Source organism: Mus caroli, unplaced genomic scaffold (assembly GCF_978045245.1).
Source record: "Mus caroli unplaced genomic scaffold, Mus_caroli_1 scaffold_6, whole genome shotgun sequence".
NCBI lineage: Eukaryota > Metazoa > Chordata > Mammalia > Rodentia > Muridae > Mus > Mus caroli.
Window position 1 is genome coordinate 30,469,301 of NW_028227261.1, and position 13,477 is coordinate 30,482,777.

At 46.6% G+C, this 13,477-nt stretch overlaps 1 protein-coding gene across 4 annotated transcripts in view; it reads right to left on the reverse strand.

Moving 5' to 3' along the window:
- The window catches only part of Dlgap3 (DLG associated protein 3), a 67,712-nt gene that overhangs the window by 10,783 nt on the left and 43,452 nt on the right, over positions 1–13,477 (reverse strand). For all 4 annotated transcript variants that reach the window (XM_029476796.1, XM_021160075.3, XM_029476793.2 and 1 more), the window contains exons 6-8: positions 11,751–11,964; positions 11,274–11,587; positions 10,893–10,978 (exon numbers count right to left, since the gene is read on the reverse strand). In XM_029476796.1, coding sequence (XP_029332656.1) covers positions 10,893–10,978; positions 11,274–11,587; positions 11,751–11,964 — 614 coding nt within the window. The remainder of the gene's footprint in view (positions 1–10,892; positions 10,979–11,273; positions 11,588–11,750; positions 11,965–13,477) is intronic.

The following is a 13,477-nucleotide window of genomic DNA, read 5'->3' on the forward strand; positions in this document are numbered from 1 at the left end:
TGTCCCTTCTGTGGCTCTCTGGGCAGAAATTGGATTACCCCAAGAGACATAGTATTCAGGGAACATTCAGTACCCACAAACTGGCAAGGGTTTTGCCAGGAGTGTTTGGCAGCAGGAAGTCGGGGGTGGGAGAGGAGTGGGCAGGAGAGGGGGAATGGGGACATGTCAGCGCACCAGTCTCTGGAGAAGTAGCTCGTCTCTGAGAGAGCAGCCAAGACTTCAAGGCAGGATGCAGCAAGACAGACTTAGACATCACAGGGTCAGTTAAGAACCTCTCTGGACAGTCATGAAGAAGAGTGAAATTGTGACATTTACAGGAGAGGGACATCATCATGTTAAGCCAAATAAATCAGACTCGCAAAATAGCCCTGGTCTTTTCAGATGCAGAATCTAGATTTGTGTGTGTGTGTGTGTGTGTGTGTGTGTGTGTGTGTGTGTGTGACACAGAGAGAGAGAGACAGACAGACACAGAGAGACAGAAGCAGAGAGAGACAGAGACAGAGAGACTGAGACAAGGGGGTAGAAGGGAAACTATGTAGGGGAGAGGCAGGGGAGGGATTTAAAGAAAGAAAGACAAGGGAATAAGAAAGAATAATTGACATAAAAGACAAATATCCCAAGCTGGGCAGCTATGGTGGCACACACCTTTAGTCCCAAGTACAGGTAGATGTAGGCAGATCTCTGTGAGTTTGAGGCCAGCCTATTCTACAAAGTGAATTCCAGGACAACTAGAGCTACAGAGAAACCCTGTCTCAGTGAACCAGAGAAAAAGAAAAAGATGAAATCCCACATTCTCTCATATATGGAACATGATTTAAATATATACATACACACATGGATACATATGACACAAAATCAGAATGGAGACAGTTTAGAAAAAGAAAAGGGACCAGGATGAAGGACAAAAGAGTGTAACGGGGGTGGGGTGGGGTGGCTAATACAGGCAAGGTACAATGCTATACCAGTCTTAAATTAGAAGAGATCCACCTGCCTTTGCTCATGACACCATATTTCTAAACATCAAAAACAACAACAAGATCACCTTTTCTTTGGTCCCGTGGGTCTGAGGAAGGCTTTTCTGCATATGCTGTACTTTTTTTTTTTAGTCCAGGGGGCTGGGGCTGGGAAAACAGGGGCAATAGGAAAAGCTAATTCTGTTTTCTGTGAGAGTTTCAGATGACTCCGAGGCTAAGCCTCAAAGGGTGGGGGCAGGGGTGGGGGTCAGTCTCGCTCTGTTCATCTCAGTAGCCTGGTACCTACACAGTACTTGACAAGTGTAACAAGGACCCAGTAAGCAGGTAAGCAGGGATGAGGAGTAGAGGCAATGGGGCTGGAGAGTTCAGTCTCACTGATGATGGGCATCTGAAAGCATCCACAGACAAGCCTCAGAAAGAAGGGGCAGTACACCCGAACTCCACCCAAGCAGCTAACTCAGAGCACGCTGACAGGCACCGGGTTTACATTTATGAGTTTGTTCGCTCTGTGCATGGGTGTGTGCCACAGCACAAATATGGAGATCATGAGAGAGCTTGCAGGAGTTGGTCCTCTCCTTCCATCATGGGTTCCAGGGACTAGGTTCGGGCTGTGAGATTTGATAGCAGGCAGCCCTCTCGCTGATGATGCCCTGCCGTTTTTAAAACCAAAGTACAGGCTAGCGAGCAGAAAAATGGGTGGCAGTTGTTGAGGTTTGGTCTGTTTCTATGTATTGTCATGGTAAAGACTGACCCCCAAGGTCTGGTTGCCCACAGAGAGAAGAGAATCCTCACACCAAGTGACTCTAGGTGACCTTGCTCCTTAATTTAAAACTATTGGTTGAATAAAGATGCCATCAGCTTAGAGCTGGGCTCTAGAGAGGTAGTCGGGGTTTCGGACCCCAGGCTGGGGGTCTGAGGAGAACCATGAATGGAAACAGAGGAAGGTGGAGAGAAGAGAAGACACCAAGAGGTAAACGATCACGAGAATCAGCCATGAGGGCTTACCAGTGTGACTAAGAGAGGCCCAGACAGACTATGGCAAGTCAGATCCTGGGATTATTGGCAGGGAAGTAGACAGAATAGCACAGAGGGTAGGTATCTGCCCAGCTCTAGTGCTGATTAAAGGCTTATTATAAATATAAAAGTTTTGTGTTTTTTTTTTTAAATCTGAGAACTGAATGATCAAAGGCAGGGTAGAAGCCCCTAATGAGATTTAAAAATTAGTACAATGGACAGTGGGTTCACTGGACTCCACGGCTCACCCCTAGGTAACAGTTGGGGCGTGGTGTGTGGTGAGTCAGAATTTAAAGTACCAGGGCAGAAGGGATGGCAAGAGCTGTGCCGGTGTAATAAGAAAGGATGCCTTCTGCAGACAAGCAAAGAAGGCTGGCCAGAGAGATGGGCCAGGTTTGCCCTGTCCCCACCTGCCACTCCCTCTAAATTCCCAGTGTGGTCACCTGTCCCCTAGGCTCAGTTTTTCAGCATCTCCCCTCCCCCACGCTTACCACCAAGACCTTACCACATTCCCTGTCAGCCCAGCTTCCCCTTGCCTTCCAACTGCTCCACTTGGTCCACTTCTCCCTGGCTTGGCTGCTATCAGCCTCATGGAAATGACTGATCAATACAGGATAGGGAATAGAGGAAGCACCCATCCACAGCCAAACACCTAGAAGACCTGGATAGAATAAAATCAGAAACAGCGTTTCTGCTCCCATGCCAGGCTGGAAAATGGGAGACAGCTTCGGGCTCCAGAAACACAGAGCAGAGTTGAAACCTGAGCAGTGAGTGGATTTCGAAGCCAAGTGAACCACAGGAGGATCAAGCCAGACATATGCTGAAGGCTGGAAGGGAGGGAGAGAGGAGAGACCCCAGACCTATGCTCCACGGGGAACTGGATGGAGATTTCCTGCGTAAAGCCAACAGCCAAAGAGGTCAGCATTGTTTATAAACGCAGACGAAGGAAAACCTGATGCTGATGTTTCTCGGGAAGGCAGCCTGGAAGCGGGACGCAGTGGGAGCAGAACATGAAAGCTGATTTGTATGGGATGTGGGGTTCCAGTGTGTTCTACCGGGGAACACACAGAAACTTCAAGCTGAGATGTTCATTTTCAAACGGATCTAGCGCTCAAGTCGCTCCCCAGAGAGGAGGGGATGGAACCCGAGGAAGGAGTGGGCAGTAACCGACTGAGCACAAGAGTCGCTCAGACGTGTCTGTAAATCTACACTATTAGACCACAAAGCACAGAACGGCTGATTAACGCAGCCCTTTGAAGAGGTGTGACCAAAATGCTACATAAACATGCACGCAGGCTAGCAAGAGGGAGCTAAAATGGGTGATAGGCGTGCCTATAATCCCAGTGTACCGGAGACTGACCCAGGAGAAGCACCATGCGTTTGAGATTAGCCCTTTCTCTGAACAGACCCCCCCCCTCCGCCCCCAAGAAAATCTCCACAAAATAAAGCATTCCAAAGCTCTCGTTTACATCTACAGGGGACCACTGACTAAGTGTGGTGCTAGAGAAAACTGCAAGTAAGTATTATGAACCGGATTTTTAGATTGTATTTTGAGACAGTGTCTCCCTATGTTACCCTGGATGGCCTGGTACTTGCTATGAAGACTAGGCTGACCCCAAACTCACAGAAATCCACCTGCTTCTGCCTTTTTTTTTTTTTAAATATGGATCTCACTATCTTTTCTGGGATAGCTTCAAATTCCTGGAATACTTCTGTGAATCTGTTTTTCTTCCTTTCTTTTTGAAACAGGGTCACATTATATAGCTCTGGATGGTCTAGATCTGGCTATGCAAGCCAAGCTGGCCTCCAACTCACAGAGAACTATCTGGCCTGGACTCCATCATGCTCAGCCTGTGAGAGACATGTCTACACACTTCTCTGCCTGAACTTGTGAATTAAACATATCAAGAAAATGGAAGATAACCATCTGGAAGTTATGATTTATAAGTCTAATCATATATGACATATCTAACACATACAAAATATACATCTATTATATGTGTGTATGCATGCAGGAGAATATCTCAATAATCTAAGAAACTGGGCTGGAGAGATGGCGCCGCACTGAGGAGCACGGGCTGCTCCTCCAGAGGACCCAGGTTCAATTCCCAGCACCTACAAGGCAGTTCATATCCATATGTAACTCCAGTCCCATGGGTTCAAACGGCCTCTTCTGGCCTCCAAAGGCACTGCATATATGTGGTGCACAGATATACATGCAGGCAAAACACCCATATACATAAAATAAAAAGATAAACTTTAAAAAATAAATATTTAAAAGGAAACAATCTGGACTGGAGAGATGGCTCAGCAGGTAAGAGCACTGACTGTTCTTCCGAATGTCCTGAGTTCAAATCCCAGCAACCACATGGTGTCTCACAACCATGAGTAATGAGATCTGAGATCTGATGCCCTCTTCTGGGGTGTCTGAAGACAGTTACAGTGTACTTACATATAATAAATAAATTTATCTTTGTTTGTTTGTTTGTTTGTTTGTTTGTTTGTTTGTTTTTGAGGCAGGGTTTCTCTGTATAGCTCTGGCTGGTCTGGAACTCACTCTGTAGGCCAGGCTGGCCTCGAACTCAGAAAGCCACCTGCCTCTGCCTCCCAAGCACTGGGATTAAAGGCGTGCACCACCACTGCCCGGTTTATAAATATATCTTTTTTTAAAAAGGAAACAATCTAAAGAATGAAAGAACACATACAATGGCCACATGTAGGAAATTTAGAAATTAATAATGAGAATATATGCTTCCTCCCTCTAAAAAATACATTCAGAAAATAAAGATAGTAAACTTCTAAATAATACACAGGTAAAAATAGAAATTATGTGCCTGGTGGTGGTGCATACTTTTAATCCCAGCAGTTGGGAGGCAGAGGCAGGTAGATCTCTGTGAATTCTGAATTCAGCCTTGTCTACAGAGTGAGTTCCAGAACAGCCAGGGCTATACAGAGGAACCCTGTCTCAAAAAAATTAAAATAAACAACAACAAATAAGAGGAGGAGGAGGAAGAAGAAGGGAAGGAAGGAAAGAAAAAAAGAAAGAAAGAAAGAAAGAAAGAAAGAAAGAAAGAAAGAAAGAAAGAAAGAAGAAAGGAAGAAGGAAGGAAGGAAGGAAAAAGAAAGAAAGAAAGAAAGAAAGAAAGAAAGAAAGAAAGAAAGAAAGAAAGAAAGAAAGAAAGAAAGAAAAGAGGAAGGAAGGAAAGAAAAGAAAAGAAAGGAGAAAATAATTATGAAAGTTATAAACTATTTAAAACTGAGCAATAAAAGATACTAAATTGGAACACTTAGAAGATCCAACAATAACAGTAAAGTTAGATGGGATTTTAGAGCCATGAAAGCACTCATTAAAAGGCAGGCATAGTGGCATGTGCCTGCAATCCAACCCTTGGGAGTGGAGTCAGAGGGATCAACGTCATCCTTGGCTCCACATCCAGGTAGCTGGGATTACATTAGTCAATCTGTCTCCCTCCCTTCCTCTCCCTCCCTCCCTCTGTCCCTCTCTCTCATCACAAATTAAGAAGTAGGAAATACTTCTCACCAAAAGTAAAAGACAAGGTTCAAAAACTACTAAGAATACTTAAAAACATATTTAACTGAAAAACAAATACAAAGCTGATCAAGAAAGAGAGGTCACGCATAAATACGTGTAGTGGTTTGGATGAGAGTGACCCTCATAGGGCCGTATGTCTGAGAACTTGGTCCCCAGTTAGTGGAACTGTTTTAGAAGGATTAGGAGGTGTGGCCTTGTTGGAGGAGGTGTGTCACCAGGGGTGGGCTTTGAGGTTCCAAAGTTCGCACCAGGCAGTCTGACTGTCTCTCTTCCTGCTGCCTTCAGATCAAGATGTAAAGCTCTCAGCTACTGCACTGCTCTAGCACCATGCAGGCTAGCCTACCTGCGTTTGCCACGCTCCCTGCCATGATGCTCAAGGACTAACCCCTCTGAATCTGTAAGCAAGCCCATAATTAAATGTCTTCCTTTATACGTTGCCTTTATCATGGTGTCTCTTCACTGCAATAGAACAGTAACTAAGACAACATGGTATTATAAATGCAAATAAATAAATAAATAAAAACAACCTAGAGAAAGAATGTATATTTATAGCATTATAACATGGCGAGAAAGGATTATTTTGTGCCAAAAAAAAATGTAAACTCTCCATTTTTATACAATGGTTTAAAAATACTGACTCAAGAAGAAGAAAAAACTGAAACCAGACTTGATTAATAACCACTAAACAAACTAAAGATAGTTTAAAAATTTCTTCAATCCCCAAAAGATACTAGAATAGAAAGTTTTTAATGGGCAACTTTTGCTAACCCTTAGGGAAAAGATCACCCTGCTCTAGAAAACTGTTTCTAAGAACAACACAGAGAAATCTATCAAACTCATGTTAGAAGCCTGAGCTTGATATCTAAACTGAATAACAAATGAAACAAAATTATGGCACAAGCATGGTGGCACACACCTGTAACCCTAGCACCTGAGAAATAGAAGCAGGATCAGAGTTCAAGGCCAACCTGCACTACATGAGCTAATATCTAAAAAGAATATGGCCCAATATTATTTATGAACATGTATATAAAAATCTTCAAGGAATAAATAGTCAAAGATCTAATTATATATATATTACAGCAAAACTGACTTTTAAAACTGCTAGGACTCCATATATCCATTTTTGGTTTTGTCTTTGGCCAAAAAAAAAAAAAAAAAAAACCGCCTGATTGTGCCTCATGGGTTAGACTATACTTCACAGCCTCTCCTGCAGCTAGGTTCCCCCATGAGATGTGTTTATAGTAAATATGATTTAAGTGAAGGTGCTGTAATTTCCAGGAAGTCTTTTATAAAAGAAGACAGTATCCTTCTCTTTCTACCCTCCTTTCAACTGCTAAAACTACAGATGCAGTAAATATAATTTTTGAACTACACTCCTTTTGTTGGCTCTGAACTCATATAAGAAGGTGGAAGAGCAGGAAATGAGAAGGAGCCTAGGGGTCCTGACACTACATTGCCTATGTCAAGGCCAGCTTTTTCAAAGCAAGAAATACACTTGCTTATGACACTACTGAAACCTTGTAAAGCCAAATTTAATCTAAGCACATGATAGGATTAAACAGAGATTATCCCAAGTTTGAAAGATTAGACTAACATGGAAAATGTATTCATCTGTTACATCACATTCCATATAGGAAAAGAAAGTCTAAGATAATCTCAGTAGACTCTCAACATTCAATTAAATTCTACCCGGATCTTATATTTTAAAAATGAAGATGAAGATGTAGCTCAGTGGTAGAGCTCTTGTCTAACTTGTGCAAAGCCTTAGAGTTGAGTCCCAGCACCAGAAAAAAAAAAAAAACAATGCTGGAGGGGGTGTAAAGTGTTTTCATTTTTAGAAACCCTTAATAGAGTAGGAATAGGAGAGGAATCCTAAATACAACAAAAATGGTACCAATCAAAGCTTATAACAAATGTTATCTTTAGAAGTCTATCTTGGGGGCTGGAGAGATGGGTCAGTGGTTAAGAGCACTGGTTGTTCTCCAAAAGACCCAGGTTTGATTCCCAGCACCTAGATGGCAGCTCACAACCATTTGTAACTACAGTTCTGGGATCTGACACCTTCTTCTGGCCTCTAGGGATCCTGCATGCACACGGTATATGGATATATAAGTAAGCAAAACACCCATACATATTAAACAAAAATAAAGTATATCTTGGGCCCAGGGAGATGGCTCAGTAGGTAAAGGCTCTTTTTGTTGAGTCTGACACTTGATCTTTGGAACCCACAACATGGCAGGAGAGAACCAAATCTTGCAAGTTATCCTATGACTGCCACACATAAACACACAAATAAATCAGGAGTGGGATGAGCCCACCACCACTCAACAGGGAGCTGAAGTCCTATATTGTCATAAGAAAAAAATTAAGAAACGTCTTACTCTGCACCACTGCCTGATCTGGAATGTACAATGTAGGTGAGGCTAGCCTTGAACTAACAAAGGTAGAATCTGCTTGCCTCTGCTTCTCATGTGCTGGGATTAAAGAAAATTCATGATCACGTCCAGCAAAGAAAAATAAAATTTAAGATTCAGATTTGAAATAAATATCCTCACTTGAAAATAATTAACTGTATAGAAAAATCCATCGCAATTACCAGATAACCTGAGTTTGATAAAGGACAGCAAGATTGCTGAATACAAAATAAATATCCAAAACTTAATAGCTCACAAACACTATCACTGGCCAGTTATAAACACCATAGGAGAAAGCCTGTTGTAATAGCCACCAGAGTTCAAACACCACCCACCAGCAGCCCCCTGCATCATGAAAGTCACCCTGGTTAACTTCATTTCTTCTATTTCTTCCTCAGACTCATTCTCCATTTAATGCTGGTCCTGATGTGGTGGGACACACCTATAATTCCAGCATTTGGGAATTGAAGGCAGGGGTATCAGAGGCTCAGGGTTAGCCTCAGCTACATGAGATCTAGGCCAGCTAGGTATATATGAGACCCTATCTTTTAAAAAAGACAGAAGGGAAGAAAGAAAATAAAACCTCCACTCAGTAGTTAATGCTCTTTTGTAAACATAAATTAAAGGGTGTCGGGCCATTCCTTTAACCTTTTAACAGTTACTCATTACTTATAATTAGAGTCCAGTTCTTTTAGCCTGTGCCCTGTAAAACCTGGCCCAGGCATTATCCAACTCTCTCTCAGCACTGCCCAGCCCCTCCACACTGGCCACATGACCTTTCCCACAGATCCCAACACGTGCCTGAGCCTTTCCACCTCCAAGTATGTTATTCCATCTCCCCGTATGCTATCCTATCTCCCTATATGCTATCCCACCTTCCCATATGCTATCCCACCTCCTCGTATGCTATCCCATCTCCCTGTATGCTCACCCTCAGCAGCAGCCCAATGCGCCCCTCTCCTGCTGCTCTAAGTTCACTTTATCCCCTCTTTTTCTTTTGTAGCTCCTCTACGCTTTACACCATTGCATAGAATCCTGGTTTTAATCATGGTTTATTTACTGTCTTGACTTCCCTCTAGCCTGTAAGTTCTATGGGCAAAATCCCCGCCTTTGACAGTTCCCAGCCCAGGAGCTGTCAGATGCCAAGGCTCAGTAGTCATCTGCTGAGTGACATCATCAGTGAATGGCCGGGCGCTCATCAAAGGCCCGCTGCACCATGGGAATGAGGAATGAGGAATCCAAAGGCCTTCCAGAGGACCAGTGAAGATGTGTGGGTTGCTTTTAAGGAACCCACAGTGGCTGCTGGCAATTCAGGAAAGAGTGTGGAGCACGGAACTGTCTCCATCCACGACTCTTACTCCTCTCAAGGATTCAAACCATGGTTTGATAGACTTTGCCATGCAAATGGCATGTTAAGGGTTTGGAGAACAGTGGCTGCAGGGATAGGTCAGGCAACTGGGTGGCTTTTGGCACTTCAACATCTCAGGAGCACACTGTGCTTCGTGGAGCTACAATAGTAAGAGAGGACAGAAACAGAGACTTCCCAAAGAACCCTAAGACTTGACCAGGTGCTCAAACAAAGCCACTTCAAGGAGTCTCAGAAGCTGTAATAACCCTGGGAGGGTTGGAAAGCCCTATAATGGTGCCTGCGAACAGCTATGAAGAACTGCTACCCAGGATCCAGGTTCTCCTGCCATGGGTACGGCCTTGATATCTCCCATTACCATGAAGCCCGCAGAGCCAGTGCCAAGAAGGTTCCCAGCCACAATACTCCAGCCTGCCAGCCTGGTGTCATTGCAGCCCAGAGGACATGTAGGGCCACAGAGGCACTGCCACCTGGTCATTAGAGAAAATATCTCCCTACGGGCTCCCTCCCAAAGCAGAGAGGACTCTTTCCAGGACTCCCCCCGGAGCTCACAATGTTAATTCTTCACCTGGAAATTAAGGAGGTGATGTTTCGGAGGCCACCTAATGCCAGAATAGTGGCTGCTGGCAATTCTAGTATCTCTGATTCACCACCAATTCAGGCACATAATAGGTACCCCCTACTGGTTAAATGCTTGTGCGAGCCAAGTGAGGAGGAGTGTTGTAACTGCCAGGGACCCAGGAGAGGCAATCTTCCTGTTTGTTTGTTTCTTTGGAGCTCATACTCCTGTACACCACAGGATGTAACAAGGGACTGGCAGAATCCTGTTATCTCCGGCTAAAGGACAATTGCCGGAGGCCTGCTCAGCACCAACCTATAACCCCCCACCCCGCCCATCCTCCCTCCCCCCACCCCACCCCGCAGCTCTCTTCGTTCCCCTGACCACCATATCTCTCCTGCAGCCTCTGATCCTCTGGGTTGGCAGGAGTTCAAGCACTCAACGTAGACTTGATGGCTACCGTGGCAACATCAGTGTATGACACATATCTCCCCTAACTCCTCCCCAGTAGGAAAGTGTGGGGAGAGAGCTCCGTGGAAAAGAGTTTCTCACACAAGCGCCAGGACCTAGGTTTTCTCCTCCCCCCTCCCCCAAGGACCCACATAAAGAAGCCAAATATGGTGGCATGGACTTGTAATCCCAGCACTGGGAAGGCTGAGGCAGGAGGACTCCTGGGACTCAGTGGCCAGCCAGTCTAGCCTAATTGGTAAGTAGCAAGTCATGGAGGAACCTGTGTCTCAAGAAAACGAGGTGGGCTAGTGAGATGGCACAGAGTATAGAAGCTCTTGCTGCGAAATCACTGCGGAAGGTGAGAGCAACTCCTGAAAATCTCCAGCACTGGTACACACACACACACACACACACACACACACACACACACGTACTCTCACTTCTAGAGAAATAGCCCGAGCAAGAACAGTAGGCCAGCAAAGACGTTGCACTTTACACAGCCCTGTCTCCCCTTCACCCTCAAACCCCAACGACACCCGAGAGACACACTCTGACCTACCTCTTGTCCTCTTCCACCTGAACGCCAATGGAGTGGAATTCTCTTCGACTCCTGTTCTCGGTGTCCGAGTCTGAGATTGTCTCCACCTGGTGGCAGGGTGGAGGCGTCAGTGGCTAGCCAAAGAAACAAATGGTCCACCTAGAACTAGAATGGCCAGAAGTGGCTAGGTACCAAGCTAGCTGGAAAATCCCAAACAAATGAGACCCAGGGAAGAGCGATGGGCTATTTAGAGACAAACCTCGTCTATCAATGAGGAAGGTGGGTCCACTTACAGCCCAGGGAAATTTGTTTGTTAAGGTCTGTGTATGCATTAGTCCCTTTTGATTTCCCTCCATCCATTCCCAACGACATAGAGCCAGAGCCTATTACTGCCAACTATACCTGCACCCCAATGGACGGCCGCCACTTCCGCTGTCGCGCCAAGCTCCGCAGCTCCTCCCGGCCAGGGATGGTCTTGATGATGAGTGTGGGGGGCTTGGGACTGGCTCGGGGTGGCACCGGTGCCAACTCGAGGGTGCGTGCGCCCATGGTGGGGCCGTCCAGCCCGTCCGCGGAGCTGCAGCGCCGGGCCGGGCCCTCTGCTGCGGTGAAGCTCTCGTGGGCAGAGTCGGTGCTGCTCTGGGCGGTGATGGAGATGCGGGGTGGGGCCTGGCTTCCCGGCGGGATGGGGGGCGGGGCCTTTCTGAAGTTGAAGGCTGCGGACAGGGATGCAGAGAGTCGCCCATCATCCCCACACCGCTACACCCACGTGGTACACAGGACCCTTTGGCCAAGGACCATTCCTCCCGACTAATCCTTCCCAGAGAGAGAAGCGATGGGCGCAACTGGCGGTCAGAGGCAGACAGAGGGCATACTCACAGGAGCCGGGCCTCCCTGAGACAGAGGCAGGGGCAGCAAGGAGGGGTAGGCAGTCGTCGTCTTGAGAGCAGCCGGCCTGGATGGCCCGGAGGTAGCTGTGGCTCCGCATGCGGAAACAGCCGGGCAGGTCCAGGGCGTCCACGGCCTGGGACTCAAGCTCCCCAAACACGGACCCGCACACGGCCTCCAGCTGCTGGTTAAACTCTTCGCTTAGCTGAGGAGGGGACCAGGAGGACCTTTATTGAGATGCTGAGATAGGATAGGGTCAACTAGGAGCTTTGCTTTGGAGAGCACCGAGGTCTACAGTAGACGCGACTCTGTGCAACCCTTCTCCACTTGGAGGCAGGAGGTTCTCCAGGCCTGCCTTAGGGCTTCTCTGGTCCATTCTTCCCCTAGACACACAAACTCCAACCTACCCCTCCCTTCAGGGATGCTGTACGCTAGCTAGACTTGAGACCTCCACCTAGTCCTGTGCCTCACACTTCTCTCACTGGACCCTGGTGGAGGGAAACAGGAACTAACATCCACCAATGGCCGGCTTCTGGTGTAGAGCAGACTGCAGGAGTGAACGCTTTTTGTTATGACTTCGTTTTGGTTTTGTATGTTGTTTTTTCTAAGATCGAGCTCATTGTCAGCCAGATGGGCAGTAGAACTCAGGGCACTCCTGCCTCAGCCTCCACAGTCGATGGGATCATAGGTTCTCACCCCCATCCTTGGCTATGAACTGATTGAAAGCGATAGTAGAAAGATCTTTGGCAAAGGGCAGGTAGATAATGACAGGTAATGGAGCAAAGTGTCCTACAAGTGTCCCAAGCCACTCCCCGCTATACATGCCTACTCACTATGGCTCTCATAATGGCTGGCCACTGCCCTGTTCCCAGCATCATGAATATGCCAATAGCACAGCACAGGTACAAAGACAAAGCATCATGGGTGTGAACTTGACCTTGGGCTTCCACTTGGCCAAAGCATGGAGCTTCCTGCATGAGCTACAGTGTAGACTCAACCTGGACTCAGCATCCACCACTTTCGAGGAGTGTGGTCTGGGGGTGTAAAAATCTGGGCCTTGCTCACCTGCCTAGTGGGAGTGCTAAGGGCGCTAGCTTAGGGCTGCCGTGAGAATTAAAATAGGCATTTGAATTAAAACAAGGCATTTGAAGCAGAGGCTGGCCCAGCGTAAACCCTCTGTGGCATATGATGTCCCAGGGCCTACCTGGTGGACACAGGTCAGGTGGCTCATAAGGACTACCACAGTCACCACTGAGCCCAAGAGCAAGCCCCTGGCTGATGGTTATGCAGAGGCCACTGGACAAAGTCCTGGATGAAGTTCTCCAAAACATTCCAGGGGGCACTACAACAACAAGGGCATTTGTGACCTTTCCCTGGAAAGATTCATGTCACTACAGTGACCTGTAGTGACAAACCTGAAAGAGTCCCTAAGTAGAACACAGCTCAGTGTTTCCCTAACTCTGTCTCCTCAGCCGTATGGGATCTCACTAGACTCTGCTTAACTACAGCAGGCATCTCCAGCCTCATTTATCAGCTCAGGGAAGCAGAGAAACTGTCCAAGGATGCCCATCTGGTGGACAGGAAAACTGAACTGCCACAGCTTATGTCTTGGGTCCCCTGTGAAGCTGGCTGATCCTCAGAGTCTCTGAGGAGCTCGAGGAACCTGCCCTTGAGGTGCCGTTGTTGCTCTCTGCTTTTGCTACTTAGAACCAAAACCG